This window comes from Eucyclogobius newberryi, unplaced genomic scaffold (assembly GCF_026437365.1).
Source record: "Eucyclogobius newberryi isolate DKJ021-1_F unplaced genomic scaffold, fEucNew1.0.hap1 SCAF_8, whole genome shotgun sequence".
NCBI lineage: Eukaryota > Metazoa > Chordata > Actinopteri > Gobiiformes > Gobiidae > Eucyclogobius > Eucyclogobius newberryi.
Window position 1 is genome coordinate 21,532,603 of NW_027316500.1, and position 21,035 is coordinate 21,553,637.

The 21,035-nt window shown below is 39.1% G+C and overlaps 1 protein-coding gene across 10 annotated transcripts in view; it reads right to left on the reverse strand.

Moving 5' to 3' along the window:
* LOC140351322 (ankyrin-3-like) overlaps positions 1-16,440 on the reverse strand; it is a 65,540-nt gene extending 49,100 nt beyond the window's left edge. For all 10 annotated transcript variants that reach the window (XM_072437125.1, XM_072437122.1, XM_072437117.1 and 7 more), the window contains exon 1: positions 16,303-16,440. In XM_072437125.1, coding sequence (XP_072293226.1) covers positions 16,303-16,425 — 123 coding nt within the window. In that variant the 5' untranslated portion in view covers positions 16,426-16,440. The remainder of the gene's footprint in view (positions 1-16,302) is intronic.
* Positions 16,441-21,035: the final 4,595 nt, after the last annotated feature.

Genomic DNA, 21,035 nt, shown 5'->3' on the forward strand with positions numbered 1-21,035 from the left:
CTATTCATGAATGTGCTGGATCAAGCAGCGCTTCTGATAAAGTGCTCATGAAGTTAGGGGCAATTTGTACAGGCTCAAGGGAGAAATGCAGAGGGGCATTCTGTGCACAAAACCAGGAGCACTTCTCACTTCACAGTGGTCTACCTGTACCAGTGTCCACAGACTCAGGTCATTTCCAAAATAGTGGGACTTTAATAAAATACTTTGACCTAGATAAAAGTAAAACGCAATCTGAGACGTTATTTATCAGATGAATAAATATACAGGGTTAACTATCCTCAATTGCAATCGGACCATTCAAATGTATTGCTAATTGTTAGTCACCAAAAATGTGGAGTTATCTGGATTGAAACATGCTGAGATTACTATTATAATTTGTTATCATTATATATTTGTTTTTATTATTATTATTAACACAGAGCAGGAATGAGTTCAAATTATTACAAAAAAAAATACAAGACTTCCTGTATGAATATGTAAAGTACTAGGTTTGGCTTCATGTGATTCAAATGTAATAACAAAATAAAAAAAATAGATTATAAAGAAAACTACTGCAACTTGTGATTGCAGTCCTATTAAAATTATTAGGAGGGAAATTAAAGAATATCATTTAAAAAAAAAAAAATTAATTAAAGTATACATTTATTAAATAAAAGTACTAACACATTGCCCAATAGAATCATTAATGTATGACTCCAATTAGCATAAATGTAAACAATTTGTTACAGCTGTACAAAGTAGGTTAACAGGAAGAATCTGTAAAATGTAGAATATTACAAAGCAAATGCTATAAACTGCGTGAAACCACTGAGCATGTTACTTTATGCACTGTTCCTACAGGATCTCCATAATAAAGGATCATTGCAGTTCATATTATTTATAGTTTACATGCTGCTCCTCTGCGGCCACAAATATTCATAAATCAGACTTATTATGCAGATATGAGGATTTATCTCTGAGCTACGACTCCAGGGGGATTATGGGAAATGATGCACTATGGGTATGTCCTGTAGTTTCCAAAGAACAAAGAGTTGACGCCGGTAGTACCAGAAGAACTCAGAAAGCGCACCCACAGAAGGAGTGACAGATGCTCTGGACCAGCAGAGACGAGCCCCAAATGTGATTGGTCGACGCCTTCACGCTATGGCACGGGTCTACATGGAAACGGTTACCATGGTGACGGGTGAGGTTACAACAAAGGAAGAAAAGAGTCAAGCCTACTTTAGGAAAATTATCTCATTGACACAGTTGTGCTCTCCAGTGACTCACAAGTCTGCATGGAATTTTGACTTTCATTGCAGAACTAAATAAGGCATAGTGGAATACTAGCAAACCTGTTTGGAAGCTAAAATCTTGGAGACATATGAATTTATTCTGTATTTTATCTGGCGTTGCTTTAAATACATCTCCTGTGATGTGTTTTTGATTAGATTTGCAGTTACCAGTAAATCAAATTCAGATCACAGTGCACATTTGAAATGTATCCTGGAATACAAGCCTTTTATAGTGAAATCAGTAAACCAATGCAAGAATCACACACATGTCCATGTTTGAAAAGATCTGAACTAGAGCAGGTTTAACAGTGTATTTTGTTGTTTGCCGTCAATGTCATGTATTCTAAATAATTTCAGCCAATTGCGTTTTCAATAATGATACATTGGCATCCCATAAGATCCCAGTATAGCCCACTTGTTTTTTCCCAGTGTCACATTCATAAAGAGTGAGCTCAGAGACCTCAGAGGCGCAGTAAAATGTCACACAAGTCCAATTCCTTGGAGTAGCCAGTGGATTTGTGAGGATCACACAAAAGAACACACACATCCACAAAACGCAGGGATATTTACTGCTTTTTCTACACTGCTCAAGGGCACAGCTCCCTCTGTCACCAGGGACATGAAACCAGAGGGGAAGCCTGAGGATAAGACAGGAAGCAGCTAGGACACAGAAAGAATGCAGATGAACAGAGGGCAAAACTGGTCAACTGTGTACTAAAGGACATTGGGCTTTTCATTTAAAAGCCATATGCAAATTACTAGTACCGTTCATTCAGTGGGACAGGTATAGTGCCTGGATTTGGACTTGCACCCAGGATCCACAAGTTCAGTAGAAAATGTTTGCTACGTGGAGCCAAATACAAAACTATAGTTATAAAAAACACCAAATACACAAACTATTGCAGTCCCCTATGCACAAAATTTCCTTATATACCTTTGATAACATATTCTAGTTGAATCAATTATTTTTGATATACACTATATACCAAAATGTTTCATTCTGTCCAGCTTCCCTTGAGAAAAAACACAAAAAATAGAATTAAAGAGACCAGGAAACTATGATGTCCCACATAGCCAGTTTAAACCTACGTTGACACAATGCTTTTTACTTTATCTTGTATTCTTATTAGACCACAATATTCAACTTGTCAACATCTTAAATTCTTCCAAAAATATTAGAATTGTTATCATAAAAAGACATTATTTGACCAAAGAGATGTGCAACTAAAGAGGACAGTGAGAGGATACAGACACACGCTCTCGAAACTATTCAGTATCTATGATCAGAGCATTTATCTGACCCAAAGTGCATTCACAAGACCACAACTGCATAGGAATTCATTAAAAAAATATTTATACTGAAAAGTACTCGGAAACAGTGTATTTAATTGTAAACAAAAATAAGTAAAGTCTTTCGAGTTACTGTGAAATTTTCATTAATGATAATAATAAATCTTCTGCAGAGGTCCATATAAACCCTTATAAGCGACATCTTTGTCATTTGCAACAATCCTCCCATAGCCGCCCGGTTTTACTACTGCTACAAATATTAGCCTGATCTCTTGTCTCTTTCTTATCTGTCTACAATACTGCTGACAGAGCTCGATGTGGGGGCAACCTGAAAGTCGAATTGGATTTCCTCCAACTATCTTTAGTCAGCTGTACAGGTGAAATCCACACACCAGTGCATCGTGTCTGGGTCAATGGTTGTCCCATTAAAAGTCACCCAATAATAAGAAGACAAGGGTATACGGAACAATGATCGCGTTTCAAATCAGTATAAAATAAGATCTATGTAGCCAATAAGAACCTGTTTTCAAAGCCCCGCCTCCACTGTATCTCCTCTACAGCTTAACCATGACCCACAGCGGCTCGCTCCTTGTGCAGGCAAACACTGGACTCTGGTGGACACTCAAGGCAGGTACATCATACTTTTCACATATAATGACAGAGGAATGATGCTATAACAAAAATATTCCTGTCCATAGATTAACCTTGGACTAAAGGGACTACTGACTAGTCCCTGGACTATTTTAACATATTAGTGGCTCATGGGTATGGAGTTTTCAGCAAAGACATTTTTATATGGAGGTTTCTGAATTCTGTATGTAATGGGGCATGCAACACAAATGACTAACCCGTATATGAACTGAAATTGCTTTATCTAATGAACAAGGAAGCATGAGCTAAGCAAAGCTATGGAGTTGTACTGGAGCTTGAATTTAGCATATCATTCATGGAAATATGAAGAAACTGTCAGTTGATTTGATATATTTATGGTTGATTGCATGATTAATTAAGTCAATTTATGGCCATTTAGTTGTATTTACTTATTATTTACTAATTATTTGTTAAGTCAATCATTCATGAGAGTCAGAAGACTCATGAGGGATTAATTATTATTAGGACTCTGAATCGAGGATTGTTTCAAGATGTCACACAGAATGGAAAATATATCCTCCACAAGAACGACTGGACCCTTTCATTCATGGTTTCCTAGTGTCTTTTTGCATTTTGTTCATTAAACAATTCCCCCCTCTTCAGAATAGCTCATACAAGAACAAAATGAAACCACTTAATCAACAGTAAGCGGTGATTCATCTTTATCACAAATAAATCAAACCCTATTATCCACCTTTAATTCTAGCATAAATTGTATGAATAGGATATGGAAGGTCTTCAGAGCGTAACATACAACAAAGCAGACTCCCTATTTCAATTTTAAAGGGACAAGAGAGCTGTATACAACAGGACATTCACCAGTTGTTTGCAAGGTCAACATTAAAGAGACAGACAAGATTTATTCAGTAATATTTTGTGGCATGAGCAAAAGCATGGAATATTTCAGCCCTGCTTTTGTGCATATGTGACATTGCAGTGAGAAAGAATATAAAAAACTAAGGCTGAGGGTTAAATTTCTGTTACAAAGAACCCCCACACAATGTCATTATAAATATTGCACTGTCAACATAGAAGTATGATTTCATGATCATAACTAGCATGCATGACACAGTTGTGTTCATTCGGGCCTGTATGCCACTTCTGAGCAGAATGAAGTGTTTTGGCCTAATCTTTGGCAGGCAGAACGCAGCAGAGCACGGGGCCATCTGTCCCCTCTGAACCCCCCCCACCCCTCCACCCGTGACTACACAGTCACGAATGTGCACCTACACCATATGCACACCACTGACACACAAAGCACACACTGGGACAGTGCTATATTCTAATCCTTCCTCATGGGGCTTTGCCCGCGGGTTCAGGTCTGAAGAAAAAGTACAGGGAATGTGTGAGGTGGCATGGGTTGCCCTTTTTCTTTGCCCTTTATTTTATTTTTAACATATGGATGGATCTGAATTGTTCTAGTTAAATATGAAATTATGGCATTGGACTTTACTATATTTTTTCATGTAAAGAAGAGCATTGGTGAAATAATTGATATATTTAATTTATTTATACTATTTTTTGGAGGGAAGTCAAAAATTATGTACCTTGTTCTAAAGCAACCGCTAAAGCTTAATTTATCAATCTGAAAGGATCCCAGTCTATGAATAAAAAGGGTTATTAAAAGACCTTTTCTCAAGAAATGACCTTTCACATGAAGGCGTCAGTGCTCAGCAAACAGAAGGTCATTAAATGTAACGGCCAGCTGTCCCACATACAAACTCAAGTAGATTAGTGAAAACGTGTATAAAAGGGGGGAGCTTTCCTGAATCTGGTTACACAACAGGTGATTTGGAAATGTAGTATGAAAAATAACTTGCCTTTGGGGTTTTTAAAAATATTTAGTCAATGACCCTCTATCATGATGAGATGACCTTAGGGTTAAACTTGGGTCAGTGTCACCCAAAATGCACTATAATGTGTGTCAAGGGCCTGTTTTATGAGGCTGTAGATTTAGGTCAAGGGAATAATACACCAGAAGCTAAAAATCCAACACCACAAGCCTTTTTACAGTGAAAAGAAAGAACACCTCTCTTTAAGTCTATTTTTCTATTGTAGAAGATTATAGGCAGCGTCTGTCTGTCGTTGCCACAGCTGAGGGCACGGGACACTGAAATCGATAAAGAGAGGGGGGCAGGAAGATCCACAAAGTCTCTCTTTTTTCATCTCTACAGCTTCATTTTGGTTGGCTATTTTCTTTCTGTGGAGTGATGAAATCTGAACCAGACACACAGAAGAAGAGCAATGACGACGTGATGCTGTGGTCCCTGAGTTGGTTCACGCTCACTTGCAACTCAAGGACTGGCATGAAATAAGTAAGGTCATTGCTCATGTGCTAGCAATGATGTCTGTCTGTGTTCAAACTATGCATTTATGGTAAAGTTAATTTGGAATTTTCTTAAGTGACAGTTGCCTTTCTCTCTAACCATGTGCAGGTCCTTTCACCTTAAATATATAGTTGTGATAAGCACTTTTCAGGGAATATAAATGCTATATTCTTTACAATATATGATACATGACATAAAATAAAAAAAAAAACTTGCACAACAAAAACATCAGAAATACTTTTTAAAAAACCACTACAAGCACAAACATTTAAGCAGATACAACAGTCTGAAATAAAGATACAGTATCGATAAATAAAGCATTTAAGTCTAAATATTAATATTTAGTGTTATGTATTTAAACTAGACATTTACACTCTAAATAAGATAAGATAAGATAAGATATTCCTTTATTGTCCCACATGGGGAAATTTCATTGGTGCAACGCAGGTAGATACAGAGGTAGATACAGAAGAACAGATCACTTATAGGAAGTCTGAAAAACACTTTCAGTAGAAGATCTCCTATAAATAAATAAATAAAAACTCCCATAGACAAATAAATAAATAAATACCATTGCATGTGATCCCGACAGTAACTGCACATGAATATGTGTCACGACAGCAATAAGCATTAATATCCAAATGTTTGCCCACATTTTAAAAGTGGCAGCACTTTCACTCATGGTCAGTCTGTCCTGTGAATATTTTGAGTGAGTGTGAGCCTGTATGTTGACCCTCTGTGACTTCCAGTGTCCATCCATCCATCAGACACAGCAGCACTAACTGTTCATCAAGGTTACACGAGCATACAACCCAAAGTGACGTAAAAGCACAATAAGCAGTCCCGAACAGGCTTTTTGTGCATGCAGCAGAGCACTGTAATACACTTAGCAGCCTGCATGAGCACACACTCATTTGGCCTACCATACACACACACTGGAGCAGGTAGCATCAAGGTCACAGCTGAGCAGGGACAGTAATGACCTATAATAAGACACAACCTTGACTGATGGGTACAGTCAGTTAGCCCGGCCTCAGCAGACACAAGAACACACACGCACATACACACATACACACACAGATATCATTTAGGCTTTTAATTTGGCAGTGTGTTGGTCAATATATGATACAAAAACAAATGACAAATGACAAACGGATTTGCAGTCATTTTTGTAGACATGGAATAAAAGCAGTGTCAGCCACATCTCAATCAGGTCTTATTTTCTGGTCCCGTCCCCACACTACACTCACCTTCAACTGCCTTTAGTGTCGCGGATTCCTCACATGCACAAGCACACAGGTGCACACTGATATTAGCACTGACAAGCACACATGTGCAATGCATAATAGAATCAATACACATTTGGGCTCTAGCATTGATGCTTTTTGGCAGCCAACAGATCTGTGAAAATTATATATAGTATAACAGCATCAGAATCTTCTTATCCCTAAACATAGTTTTTAAATCATCAACATCAAACGTTTACTAGCAAATCAACTAGGGATGTCAATACTATTTGGTTCATCTGTAATTGTGATTATTCAGGTCATATTAAGAACTGAAACATGAGAATGTTGTGAATATAGACAGCTACATTTAATATTATATGCTAAATCTATACTCCAAACTTATTTTTATTAATATGCTTTAGCATATTAGGGTAAGAACTCTGACCTGGGGCGATGGTAAAGACGCGACAGCACACAAATCATAAAATCAAACTCTCTTTGTTTTTTCAAATTGCTCAAAAACCCCTAAGATAGACCAGTTCTCCCAACCTCAAAGTCCACTTGAAGGGAGTTCCAAGCTGCAGGAGCAGCGTCGGTAAACACTCAACCAGTCAGTCCAGAAGAGCAAAATGGCTGCACACTTCTCAGTCAAATATTCACAGTTTTTAGAAATGTAGAATCTCTAGTAAGATTCTCTACAATCTAGACTTGTTTATTTGTGCCCCTCTCCTACATTTAGTTTATCCAATTGTTGAGTCATCTCAGCAGATTCAGTGTGTTTTTGATTGTGTACAAACCTATTTGGCTGTCAGGAGTGGATGGTCCCAGAAAGTGCACTGTAGGTGTCAAGATGGCTGACACACAGCTGACAGCATCCCCCAGTCAGCACACACACACACACACACACACACACATACACTTAGGGTGACAGCAACCTCGTCAGCAGCAGCACTCCAAACATCCTGAGTCACATTGTTCTGCTAAACAACTCATTTCCCTTTGTTGAGCTGGTATAACCTACTGTGTGACTTCTCCTCCTGCCCCCTGGGCTTGCCTGGACAGGAAAGTAAGCAGCATAAAATTGTGATGAAGAGTGGCGAACCGAAAATTGATCTCAGAACCATGAGGCCAGCACAGAGCACTTTGCCTTTTGCAAGACCAAATCTGTGATTCTAAAATGTCCCTTTAATTGAGACTTTTAAAAATAATTGTGGATAACTAAGCACTGACATTTTAGTTAATTAATTATATACATAAAATAATGCATGTGTATTAAATATTTCTTTGGATACAAAACCCCTGCAACGGTCTGAAGTTTTAAATGAAAAAGTAAAAAGTAAAAGTATGTTACACTGAGGAGCACTTACTGGAGACGGAGATTACACATGAGGTCAGGTAGTGAGCTTATGAGAAGAAGACTCAGTGAGTATACACAAATGCATGAAAGTAAAGTAAAAAATGACCCCAATAGGGAACAACATCACATAAGACAATTAAAAGCTAAAATACATATAATGGCATATTCTGGGCTCCTCTAGTGTGGCTGGTACATACAGCTGGAGCAGGTGTGGATACATCCGTCACGTGAATCATCTCTCTATAGAAATACAAAGGAATAAACATGACAGAGAGCAAAGATGAAAGGTTTCCATCGCTTTTTACGTCAAACCCAAAAGAGTGCATTAGTCAACACAGCAGCTCTCTGACTCGGGATGGGGCACTATTTTCAGGAAGTTGCAGATCAGAAGAAATACAGAGGTGCTGTGGAGAGGAAGAGGAATGAAAGGGAATTCTGCATGACTCAGATAATGCAAGTCAGAGAAGAGTCCCACGCGTCTATAAGGACTGATGTCAAATCGGATACAGCTGGGATTAAGTTTCCCCTGGGTCATCACTGCATTAATAGTCCCATTTTCAGCAGTAGAAAGCGTTGTATGACTCTTTCCTTTAAGATTGTCTCAAAGTATGACTGTTGATCTGAATTTCTTCCAGTTTAGTCATTTGTTTTTTTTCGAAGTCAGTCCTTGCCCCAGGTATTGCCCTTGCTGCTATTTTAGTGATGGATTTGTGGCAGTGAATAGAAGAGCACACGGGACAAAAATGTCTGTTCTGATACTACCTCTGACTTCATCAAAACATGGACAGGCTTTTAATGGGGCAAACCTTTATCGTATTCCAAATATGTTTTAAGGATTAGTGGTGGCTTCATTACACCCATACATCTGCTTAAAATGCCTTGTATTCTGAACATTTCTGTTTGTTGTCCATCAGTCATTGTTAATAAAAGATCACATCTGCACAAACGTATCCACTGGACACACCAAAAATGTCTAAAAGCAACTTGACGCAATAGTGAAATGCATCAAAAAGATAACTAATGTATATATTTCATACGACAAGGGTATTTCATGATTTTTGACACTGGCGGCTTCATAGTGGGAGGTATTTGTGACGTTGTGTGGAGTGGGAATTGTGGTTTGTTCTTATCTTTGACTGAATGTGATTGCATTGTCTCATTCATTCCTGCATATCAGGGACTGCAAATGGAAATGATTTAGCTACAATCTGTTTTATGAGCTTATGAGTACATTGTCACTAAACTAAAAGTCATTACGTCAAACTGACATTTCTACATGTCTCTTTTTTGTCACTGCACTTTTCCATCATATACATAAACTCCTTTCTATCATCTAGCATCATCGATACCATGTCAAAGCTGCTTATCAATGACTCAATATTCAGTTAGTGGACAGAATGCTTTGCTTGTATTCCTACTGTCCATATTGTTAGGACAAACAAAGGAAGTGAGTCTGTATACTGTCCACTGATCACATAACTATCTAAAATATCATTCTTACCTCGAAGCTACCAGTAACATTTTCTATTTTGCCAGCTATATCCTAGAATTGCAGACTTTCAAAGATAATATGACCGTCGCTCTCCTCTTACCTACGCTATGAATCACTGATACACCTAAGGCCACCCACACTGTGAAAAAGCTGAAATTTCCATGGCAATATTACACTACAGCCCTTTCACGCTAAATGAGCTCCTTTAAGGTGCAATGGTGCCTTTTTCCTGAGGGGCTAAAGCAAACACACACAGTCTATGTGCTGTAACAAAGTGATATAAAGGGATGCTGTTGTGGTTGAAGCTATTAACAGGCCAGAATGAGTTGTACTGTGTTTCTGAGGGTTGTAATAACATTCCACAAAAGAGGAATTGTAGCTCACCAATATAAAGGATAAATTCTTTACATTAAAACTAAGGGAGGATAGATTTATCATGGTGGCAGTGCAGAGGTAATTCTCTGGAACATCGCAGGGTAGACATATTTTACTATCCCAATGGAGACCCCCCTACTTCCTTCCACTTCCGAGGGATCTCCCTGTGCTTTCCCCCCACACAAAAGAGAAAAAGGGGGTGTGATTGCCTTCGATCTACACAAACATGGTTCAGTTGTTCTGTGCTACAAGCTGATGTTAACGTCTGTTTCGAGGGAGTAAATATATAGGACTAGGGCTGTGCTTTAATTTGTAATCAAAATATTGGTAAACATTTATTAGGAAAGATGGTGTAATTATATATTTCTGTGCATGTTAAACAAGTGAATTTGTTTGGTTATTAGTTTTTAAAAATGTGATTTGACCTATGAACTCCAACTGCGACCACTAGAAAAATGAGTCCACACAAATTGATGACAGGCTGATTCTAGTTATGGGCTGATGTGATGGTGGAGTGGCAGGTGGTTAAGTGGAGGACAGGGAGACACATGGGTGGTGGTGTTGGAGGTGTGGGCTATAGCCAAAGAAAGTAATTATCATGGCATACAGACTCCCAGGTCCCAAGGGTCAACATAGTGCAGTGAGTATGTGTGTATGTGTTGCGTGACTGTGGCGTCTCAATAGGATAAGCTTTATCTATATGAGGAGCACCTGCCTAATATGCATAAAGCCACACATATGGTCAGTCAGCATTTGGTGTCTTTAGTGCCAGTGGAAGTGGTCTGTTGCTTGATCAAACACTGAGTTATGGTGGTTTGCAACCTTTTTATTATAACAGAATTCTGTGTGAGCTTCCAGAATATGTAAATTATATCAATAGTTTTGCCACTTGTTTGTCTCATTATTTTTTTTATTATTATTATCAACACTTTTGACTGTGCCGTTGCAACACTGCGACTAATACCATGCAAACTGGCTACAAGTTATTAATGAAATATTTTGTAAATATGGCCATCTGATGATATTATAACATGGTTAAAATTGTAATTATTAAATTTGGAAAGACTAATGAAATGCTGAAATTTGTAATGGAGTAAACTAAATTAAATAAACAAATTGAAGCTAACATTTTGTATACACAAATAGCTATACTATGTTTAAAATAAATCTAACTAGAATAGACGTGAATAGATGTACAATATTTCAAACCTTCCAGCTTCCTGGTTGTGGGTGCTGTCCTTAATATTGAATCCCCTTATTTTCCTTGGGTTGTCACCTTTACCCCCTGTTCTAACTCCACACCTGCTCCCTCCAGGGCCACTCGCTCATTTCTATGTCCTTGCCTCATCAGTTGGTCCGGGCCTATCTCACCCGCTTTCTCTTCTTCTATGCCTGGGCCTCCCTTCCCCCACTCCACACAGCTCTGGAATCACATCATTAGGCAACATTACACTATCTGTAACTGTGTGAATAATCTCATGCTGTAGTGCACTTTCACATTGATGAACATATTTGAACAAATCTTCAAACAGACCAAGCCTCTGTCAACAAGTGATGGATTTGGTTAATTTAATTATAACATATAAAAGGAAATACATCTTTTCAAGATGTAGGTTGTGGTTTCTAAGGTCAAACTTTGCCCCATGTGATGCACTGACAAAAATAAGAAAGATGAAGATGGTTATGCTCTAAATAATTCAAAGATTCAGTTTATGCTCTTAAAATCAATGCCATATTTACATCCTTTGAATAAGAATTCCTATCTTTATTTTATTCTAAATATAGGTACTCTTTCAACAGGAATGTGCAACAATGGAATCAAAATAGTTTTAATATTTTGGAGCTCCATGAAAAATGATGCCCGACCTTCCACATTCCAAGACATGATATGTCACTACTAGTGTCACCATTATCTTTATGTATATATATTTCCATAGTTTGTGTTTTGGTTCTCTAACTAATTACGCAATTAGAGTAAAATGAGCTCCTCACTTTGGGTTTCCAGATCTTACAACTAAAACCAATACATCAAAAATGGCTCTCTATGACATGATGTATCTTCAATATGCTACAGCTAACGGCATCCAATGTTTAAATGTACGTATTACTATTTTGTATATTGTCGGTGTAATCCCTCATTCGTCCAGGCGTGTTCCATAGTAGAAAAAGCTTCAGTTGTAGTCATCTGGACTCAGTTTGAAAAAATAGACGTTTCGACTCTCATCCAAGAGTCATTGTCAATAACAGAATTTAGGTCGAGAACTCCGATCTACTTCAGGAAGGCTCCTCCCAATGGGCGGGTCTTACCACAGAACAGTATTAATATCGGAGTTCTCGACCTAAATTCTGTTATTGACAATGACTCTTGGATGAGAGTCGAAACGTCTATTTTTTCAAACTGAGTCCAGATGACTACAACTGAAGCTTTTTCTACTATTTTGTATATTGTATGGCTATTGCTATTACAAAAGTGCATGTTGCTCAAATTGATAATTTACACTCTTCACCCAAAATATTGGGTGCAATTTATATGTAACCCAGTTAAAATGACTATTCCACGCCACAACCATGGCATTTATTGGTAAGAGAGGGAGGGTGTTAAGGTGGCTCTTACCAATAGATAATGTGTACAATGTATTTCTGTGCAGCATTCTGGATTTGTCTTGCACTGTAACCAATTAGAAAAATAGTAACTGTTGCCAGATTTTTAATTGTCACTTCTTGTTCTTCCCCCTCATGATGCTTATGTTATTAGATGTGGGTGTGCGGATTCAAATGTAGATTTTCATCCCAGTTACCATGGATAGTTTTCTGAATAGGACCTCAGAATGAACTGTCTACAAAACAAGTCAAGAGTCACAATGGCTATTTAGTTTGCACAGAAATGGGCATGTGAAATTGGATTTTTCTCTAGTACATGAGAAATGATATCAGAGAGAGAGAAAAAGGAGGACAAGATGGGCGGGTGTGCAGGAGGAGAAGAAAGAAATGCAGCAGTCACCTTGGAACGACCTTTAGGCTTACCATCATGTGTCGAACTGGCTCTTTAATTCCCTCCATTCCTCCTTATCTGTCTCTCTCTTCTTTTTCCTCTCTTTCCACTCTCTCCATCCACATCTTATCTCTCCCTCTGTTTTTCTCTCAGCTCCTCAGCACCTACAGCTCATGTGCCCACCAGCATCACCCATGGCCCATATGAATGCAAACACTCTCAGGACCCACGCAGCCTGTCATTCACCTGATGCATGCTAGCCTCGGCTACATTAGCTGAAGGAATGCTACATCGACCTCAATCAAACAGAATGGATTTATCCAGTGCCAGGACCAACAAATCCCAACAAGAACTGGTTTCTACTTACGAAATGCTCCCTAAGAAACCCCCCATCCCCCCTCCGGCTTTCCACAAGGACCCTCACAGTGGTGGATCAATAATTAGAACAATCCTTATTACGCCTGCTCATTTCCCTTAAGAGAGTGGAGCTAATGTAGAACAATGGGAACAGATCGTGGAGTGAGGTTGCGTTAGCTGTGATCTCGTAGACCTCAGGATTATGGATGACTGATTATCGTGTGGTGTGAGGATGACAATGAATGATTGAGTCTCATAAACAAACTGTCAATAAGATGTGTTCTAGTGTTGATAACAAGGCACAATCTTGACTTGGTATTAGACATATTTGTATTCCAAATTGCATAAATACATACACGATCCAAAAAATAGAGGAAAAAAAAGCATTTAAACATTATTATTAACAAGGAAATGCATAGCTGTCAAAACAATGCATATGTAATGTTGTTTGTATTTAATGTTGCCTATAATATCTGTACATTAACAGTGAGTGCGCTAACAAGTGGGTTGTTGACAGTTAGATTTTCAATTTCGTTTGATGACTATTGACGAATGGGGCGGTTCAGACTTAAGAGAGCCACAACGATCCCCTGGAGATTTGACACATTTTCACTCCCACTTTAGCACTCCAATTCATAAGGAATATTACTTTGGACTGGAAAACCTGTGTCAATCGTTTACTCCAAACATGTAAATAAAAATGCCATCTAATGATCATAATTCTTGCAAACAGAAGCTTGGCAGCCTCTACAAAGTCACCATCGTCAGGCGTCCAGCCGGTGGCCATCTTGCTGGTGAAAACATTTTGTAATAGTGGGAGGGGTTCCCAATGCCAATGTAATTAGCCGAGGCATGCATGAGTGCCGAATTCATTAACCTCCATCTTTTATGGGCCAATGGGGAGGGGCACAAGCAGAGAGGGAAAGAGCACATATGACAGCTTTGTCTGAAAATAGAGAGCAAACATACCAACACCTGAATGACATTTGTTGTGTTTGACTTTACTGCCTTTGGTTTGTGTGTCCATTCAGGGCTGAGGAACACTTGTCTTGCCAGAGTTGCCATGTACTCATCATTTGTAAGAGCCAGTGCCCTAATAAGCAGACATGATGTATAATGGATCAACTAGAATCACACTCGCTGGTTCAGGTGAAAAGGTGCCCGTGTCTAAGCTTCAAAAATGTCACAAAATATTGTACAAATAACTTTGTGTGTGAAGGTGGGACACGTCAGCAGGAAACCTTTGCTTTGCTATGTCTTTCTCTCAGGGAATCCACCTGGGGCTCCTAGCTTGAGATAATGTCATTAGAAGTAAAGGCGCTTAGAGTTTCCTTTTTATTATTGTCTTCTATTAAAGTTCTATAAAGTACAATTTCAAGATTTGAGTATGGCCTCACCAATCTGATTTCCTCAACACTTTCAGTACAGCTGCACACTTCATATCCATTGCCTGCATTACAGTAGGTTGATGAAAGAAGGCTCTGAACAATAGTCAAAGGGACAAAAATAATGACCTGAACATGCTTTCATTTAATCAAGTGCTAAACGTTAAATAAAAATCAAACTTTACCAATTTGTGATATCATTTGTAAACACAGCAATCATTTGAACATGACAAAAAGGACAGACTAAAACACAAGATCCATGGCAAGTAAACAAGCAGAGTTTACTTTGACTTCTTGCTTTGTAACTGTGAATTATGAAAAAGGTGAGCGAAAACAACAGCAAGGTGGCGTGACAAGTCCGGACAGTGACAGTTTTGAGACAGAATCAAAGGGCAAAAACATTGAGGTCTGTTGGAAGGACAGGGAGCCACTGATGGAGGAGAGGCTTAGTGTCCTTATGACACGCCGTGCAGTCAATAAATACAGCCCTCACCCCCTGAAGTCAATAATAACTTAAACAATGTGTAACCACATATATATCACAGACTACATCAGACTAAAATAACATGCCATAAAACGTGTTCTTTTTATAGGTGTTACAGAGATGATTTCCCCATGATGACCAGCTCTTTGTTTATGCTGAGGTCAAATAACATAGTCAGCAGCATAATTCAAAACCAGGCAACCATGGGCACCAAGTACAGAAATGTCATTGTTATCCAATAGAGCGCCTCTTGGACAAATCAGCTCACATCAAACCAAGAATGAAGCTAATGCACAAAAACAGAATTTTTAATGCAAAGCTGTACATAAAAGGAAACGCTTGTAATGTTTCAGAAGCTGTCTTGTTCAGATGATTTTTTGGGTGATTCAGCCTGACTTAAACTCTCTGTCCAAAGGGGAGAGCTGACATGTCAGAGGGGAGAAAGAGGAGGGAGGCCCACGTGCATTTCACTTCCACCTCCATCATGTGAAAAGCTCGGTCATCAATAAATCAAGTTATGTATGCATTATACATGGCTGTCTGTGCATCTACACACACACAATCACCATGCACAAAAACCCACATTTACAAAATGCAAGTGGTCAGGAGAGGGGAAGGGTGGATTCAGCTGGTGTGTAATGTGACATCTGTGCAAACCTGTTTTATATAGACCAGCGAGAATGACCTCGAGTTTGCAATTACAAAACAAGTGGCTCAACATTTGAACTTACAAAGAAAGTCTGTGTAAGAACATGCACAAGATTCACTAAAATAATAGCAACAAAACCAGAATGTTTGAATAATAAACAACATTTTACCAGTAAAGTTTGTCATCCGATTGCAACCTATTCAACCCATCACTGAGAAAAAGTGAAGTTCACTCGTGTACAAGTGAATCGGTTTGTATAAACAAACTTTCTACTGCTCTAAGGTGGCATTGCTATGATTTAATTTAATCAAGCCGACAGTGTGAACAGTGAAACGAGTGTAAATTGTCACATTCCGGTGATGCAAGCGGAGTTGATGAAGCCACCAGCCAGCGGACCAACCAGCAACCAGCTTTCCCTCCCTCCAGCCCGCGCCTGTTACCTTTCTCTTTTGTTCCCGGGACGCTGCTCTCCTGCTCTTTCTCCGTTTCTCCTTCTCCTCTTCTAATGCATTCACATCCACTTCCCCCCGATTCTTCTTCAATTGGGAGGCCGCGTGAGCCATGGTAGGTTGTCAAAAACCACGGAGGAACACCACTCACTACACACGCGCGCCTCACCTGAAATCCCAGAGAAGTTCAGGGGCCGTAAGTGACAAAACCGGGATCTCAGAGGAAAAAATCGGGGTAGAAAAGGAAAGGGGGGGAAAGGGAAGAAAAATGCCCTCCTTGACAAGGAGAATGGAGAAGAGTAGGTATTTGAGTAGTTTAGTGTATATCCTTTTGTACGTCTGTCCTTTTAGAGGTTGTTGCTCAGGGCTGCTCTCCCTGCACTCTCCTGGCTGTGAAAGTGAAAGACATGAGTATGGACAGACAGCGGCTGGTCTCCTCTCGCCGCTCGTCCTCTCGTGTCATCTGCTGGCAGTGTGGAGCCGCGTGTCCAAGAGAGGTGAGCCGGGCAAAGACACCAGCATCACCAGCAGCAGCGACGCCACCGTGCACAGAGGTGGAGGAGGAGAGAGTAGGAGAGGGAGGGACTTGGATGCTGGGGAGGGGATCTGTTACCATGGTGACCACGCACTGTTTCAGCGCATCCTCCTAAACGTTGTCCCTGTTTGTTGCTTCATCCAAAACTATTTTAATAGAGTATGTTAAATACCAGCAGGTCAGATCATGGCAGTAAGAGAAAAAGGTGAAGAACACTGTTCTTTACATGAAGAAGAAGGGACAAGAGAGTTAATGATCTGTAACAAAGTACTAATAACACTGGCTCAATAACTCACTATTGTCCAGCTTTTATTTACGGAACCACACGCAATGAATAACATTACAATGCATTGCGTATTATTTCAACAAGGGAACTTCTATTCATTATATACTATTGTATTCACTATATACTATTATACTAGTGAATATATATAGTAGTATATAATTTGTACAAATATCTATTGAATAGAAATTCAAATTGCTGTTCTAGATGCTCTTGTCTTGATTCACTGACCTCATAATGGAGAGGTAAAAAGACAAACTGCTATTTCACTAAATGTACTATTTCACTAAAACATGAGATAATTAATCAGAGAAAGCAGGAATTCAATTAAGATAGTGTGGACCAATGGAGAGAGATGACAACTAAAAAATCTGCTTGATTCTGAGGGAAAGAGAAAACAAAAACTTATTTGGAATGCCCTTCACATCAACAGCTCTCACGTCAAATGCCGCTGCACGCCAACGGCTGAACTGAGCAGGCAGCAGCCATCTTTGTGTTTCTTTCTGCCTGTGTGTGTGTCAGAAGCACCACTGAGCTCATAACTGGGTCCTAAAAGCACTGGCTGCCTCCTCACATGCCTGTTCCTTTGATAAAAACCTCCTTGCCATGGCTGCTGGTCATGCAATTGGAGTACATATGGTGAAATGCAAGAGGAGCATTGGTCATTGCTGCCAAGCCTTGGCAAAAAAAAGCCCTCAAGGGACATGGCAGCTTTAGATGGTGGACACCAGTCATGTAAAGATACAAGCGTAAAATTCTTCCCTTTCTCTTCTGCAAATCTATTCATCCTCCATGTTTCAATTCTTCTTTCATTTAAGCCCAAACAGCAGCCAGCAGCTATAATGGGGGGTGAACCCCTCTCCATGCATCAGGGGGTGTCACATTATGCCAAATTATCATGTGGTTGCTAGGCGAGGGCCAATCGGGACACTTTGGGGAGAACAGGATGGATGGATAAGGAGCATGGAGAGGTATGTGGATGGATTGGGGCAGGGGCTGGTGCATGTGTAGAGGATAAACACTATTGATAAGAAAATCATTGGCATAAAAACGGAAATGTGCAGAGATCTAGAAAACAGTCAGTATACAGAGAATTTTATATGGCCTTTTGGTCCATTCATAAATTCCTTCCATTCATGATTCAGTGGTCCAGCAGAAGCCCAGCTCCTCACAGCTGCTCTCATAGTAAAAGTCAGTGCCAAGGTGTTCTCAGTTTCAAACAGCAGCATTTTTCAAGCAAAGAAGATCCATGACTACAACAGAGCCCAGTTGGCCCGGGACCAGCAAAATCTGGACGATGATTTCTGGACCTTTTCAACGGTTATCGAAGCATTATGCTACAAACATACCTTCTTAACCTATTACAAATAATTACAACCAATATTGAATTTTGTGCTAAAACTGGTAGTGGTAGTTGGATTTATGATAATCAAAATAACTTGTAATTTTCATCTGAAAACAGAATATCACATAATCAATCAACATTAATTCTTGAATATATTTTATCAAACAAAATTAATGTGTCATAGTCCAGTCCTGTGTGTAGAGTGAATCCAGGTCAACATGTCCCCACAGACTGACCTCTACAATCTGGAATTTCATCAGAATGTAATCACAGGCTAGGAACTTGCTTTGGTGATTCAGTGCAACATACAACAATGAACAATAATAAAAGCAAGATATATCAAATAAGGCACGCATTAAAGAAAAACAATCACCTAACTAAATAGGCAAATAATATAATATGAATCGCCTAATTAAATTATTCACTTCGTTCTTTATTTATTTCAAATTAATACATGATGCAAAAACAACTATATCTTCAAGATAAAGCACCTATGTAGCTACAGAACAAATAACCCACTGAAGCCAATGTCATTGTCTGTGCTCTACTGCCCTCTGCTGCTCATCCTTGGTCTGTTACAATCCTACTACTTTGAACGCTCATTTAAGTGGCTTGATTTACAAAAAAAAATATTCATTATTCATAAATTGTATTGAGGTCAACAATCAAAATGTTCAATAATACATGTATTCAGTTTACTATTCACTTGGAAAATTGCTAGCTTTATCTGACTACCCAACTGTGATTTGTTGCTGTTGCACCACATCTGCTCAATTTGCCCGAGGAAAGATGAAATGTTGTGGAATGAGGGAGGAGTTACAGGTGGAAGGTCAATTGCAAAGTGGTAAAAGTGATGGAATATAGATCCACCCACGTAGAAAAATAACTCCCAGTCTTGTCCCAAGGCTATACAGAGAGGCAGAGAGTCAAAAAGGTGAACACTGTTCCAACTTTGTAATATATAGCATTTTTTTTGCATTTGACATTCCATATTCAACTATAAGAAAATAGAAAAGTATAACAACTCTCACCATCCATGCACTAGCTATGGCTTCATTCTAACGATCAAGCATTGTAAATCAGTATTTCCTAGGATAAAGGATTTACTTGGAATCCTTCTAGACTCGAGACAAAAAGAGGTTGGGAACCAGTGTAAACCACAACTCGGTATCAAGCTCTGTGGGCACAGTTTAATCAAATGTATTTATTTTCCTCTTCCTTATGCCCCTCTTCCATTTAACCTACATAGCCACAGTCACAAAATGTGTCACAAAAATGTTCCCCCTTCAAAAACCAGACCAAAATGCCTTACCGCGGTTTCTCCACTGAGGGGCAGACATACCTTTCACCGTGAGGGAGGGAAAGAGGGAGGACAGGCACTGAGGTGGGGTCTACATGGTTGAATCACTCACTTGAAGCCATGCTCTGATTAATATGGAGAGGAGAAGTGGTTTTAGAGCAAAAATGGTTTAGAGGAAGTCAGACTGTGCTTAAAAATGGGTCATAAACTGTTAATAAACTAGACAAAGAAAAATATGCGATGGATAATTTGAGCTGAAATGAGAATGTTAATGGGTAATTTCACAGACATGGCTTCTAAAATGGTGAAAATGATGCATGAACTTGGCTATGAAGCTGCTGACTTTGACTGATCAAAACCGATGCCCCATGATTATTTCACAAAACAACTTTGTCAGATTATCTTTTCTAGTGCTAGTGGAAATGGACAACACACAAACACAACAATGCAAGGTCTTCTTAAAAACAGCTCTCTGAATGTGTATGACACAGGAGAAAATCCAATAAATACTTTTAATAACCTGGCACTAATTTCAATACATTTCATAAGGTGATTTCAATCAAATATCCAAATGACAAGAAAAGAAACACAGTGGCCCAGTGGAGTGTTTCCGGTGATCAATGGGGAGCTAATTTCTTGGCCGATTCAAAGGATGTTCGTGCTGTGATGACCGCGATGACTGCACGCTGAGGGGAAGTGATCCTTCTTCTATTTTACACCAAAATGGCAGCAGAAGAATAAACAATTTCACACTCTGTTGGGGACAGTGAGACACAGTCTCATGCAATCAGTCAAAGTTGTCATATTCATGACCTGTTATATGTCACCTTAACACAAATGTCATTTCAATACAGCTTTAAATGAAGACAACAGACTATGTTCATCATAATGCCAGCAGGTAATTATATTTCTGTCAAATCAATTGCAATGATATTGTATCAGCTTGAAGGCTTATGACACAACATTTTTAGTAATATATAACATGTAACACAGGAATTATTAGGGCCTCTTGATAATAATCTAGATTATATGCATTTAAACTAAAACTAATAACTAATAAAAATGGACAGTTCTTCGTCTGCCTCCTGAGTGGGTCCAGCTCCACTGTCTATCTCGCGTCCGTCTGTCCGCCTGAGGGAGTCTGATCTCTCCTTCACTGTGGGACTCCTCCAGGTTTCTGCTTTTTCCCAAAGAGGTTCGGTAGTCTAAGGACAGGGGACTTTGGGACATTTGTCATTGGGACATTGCCAAGTCCCTATGG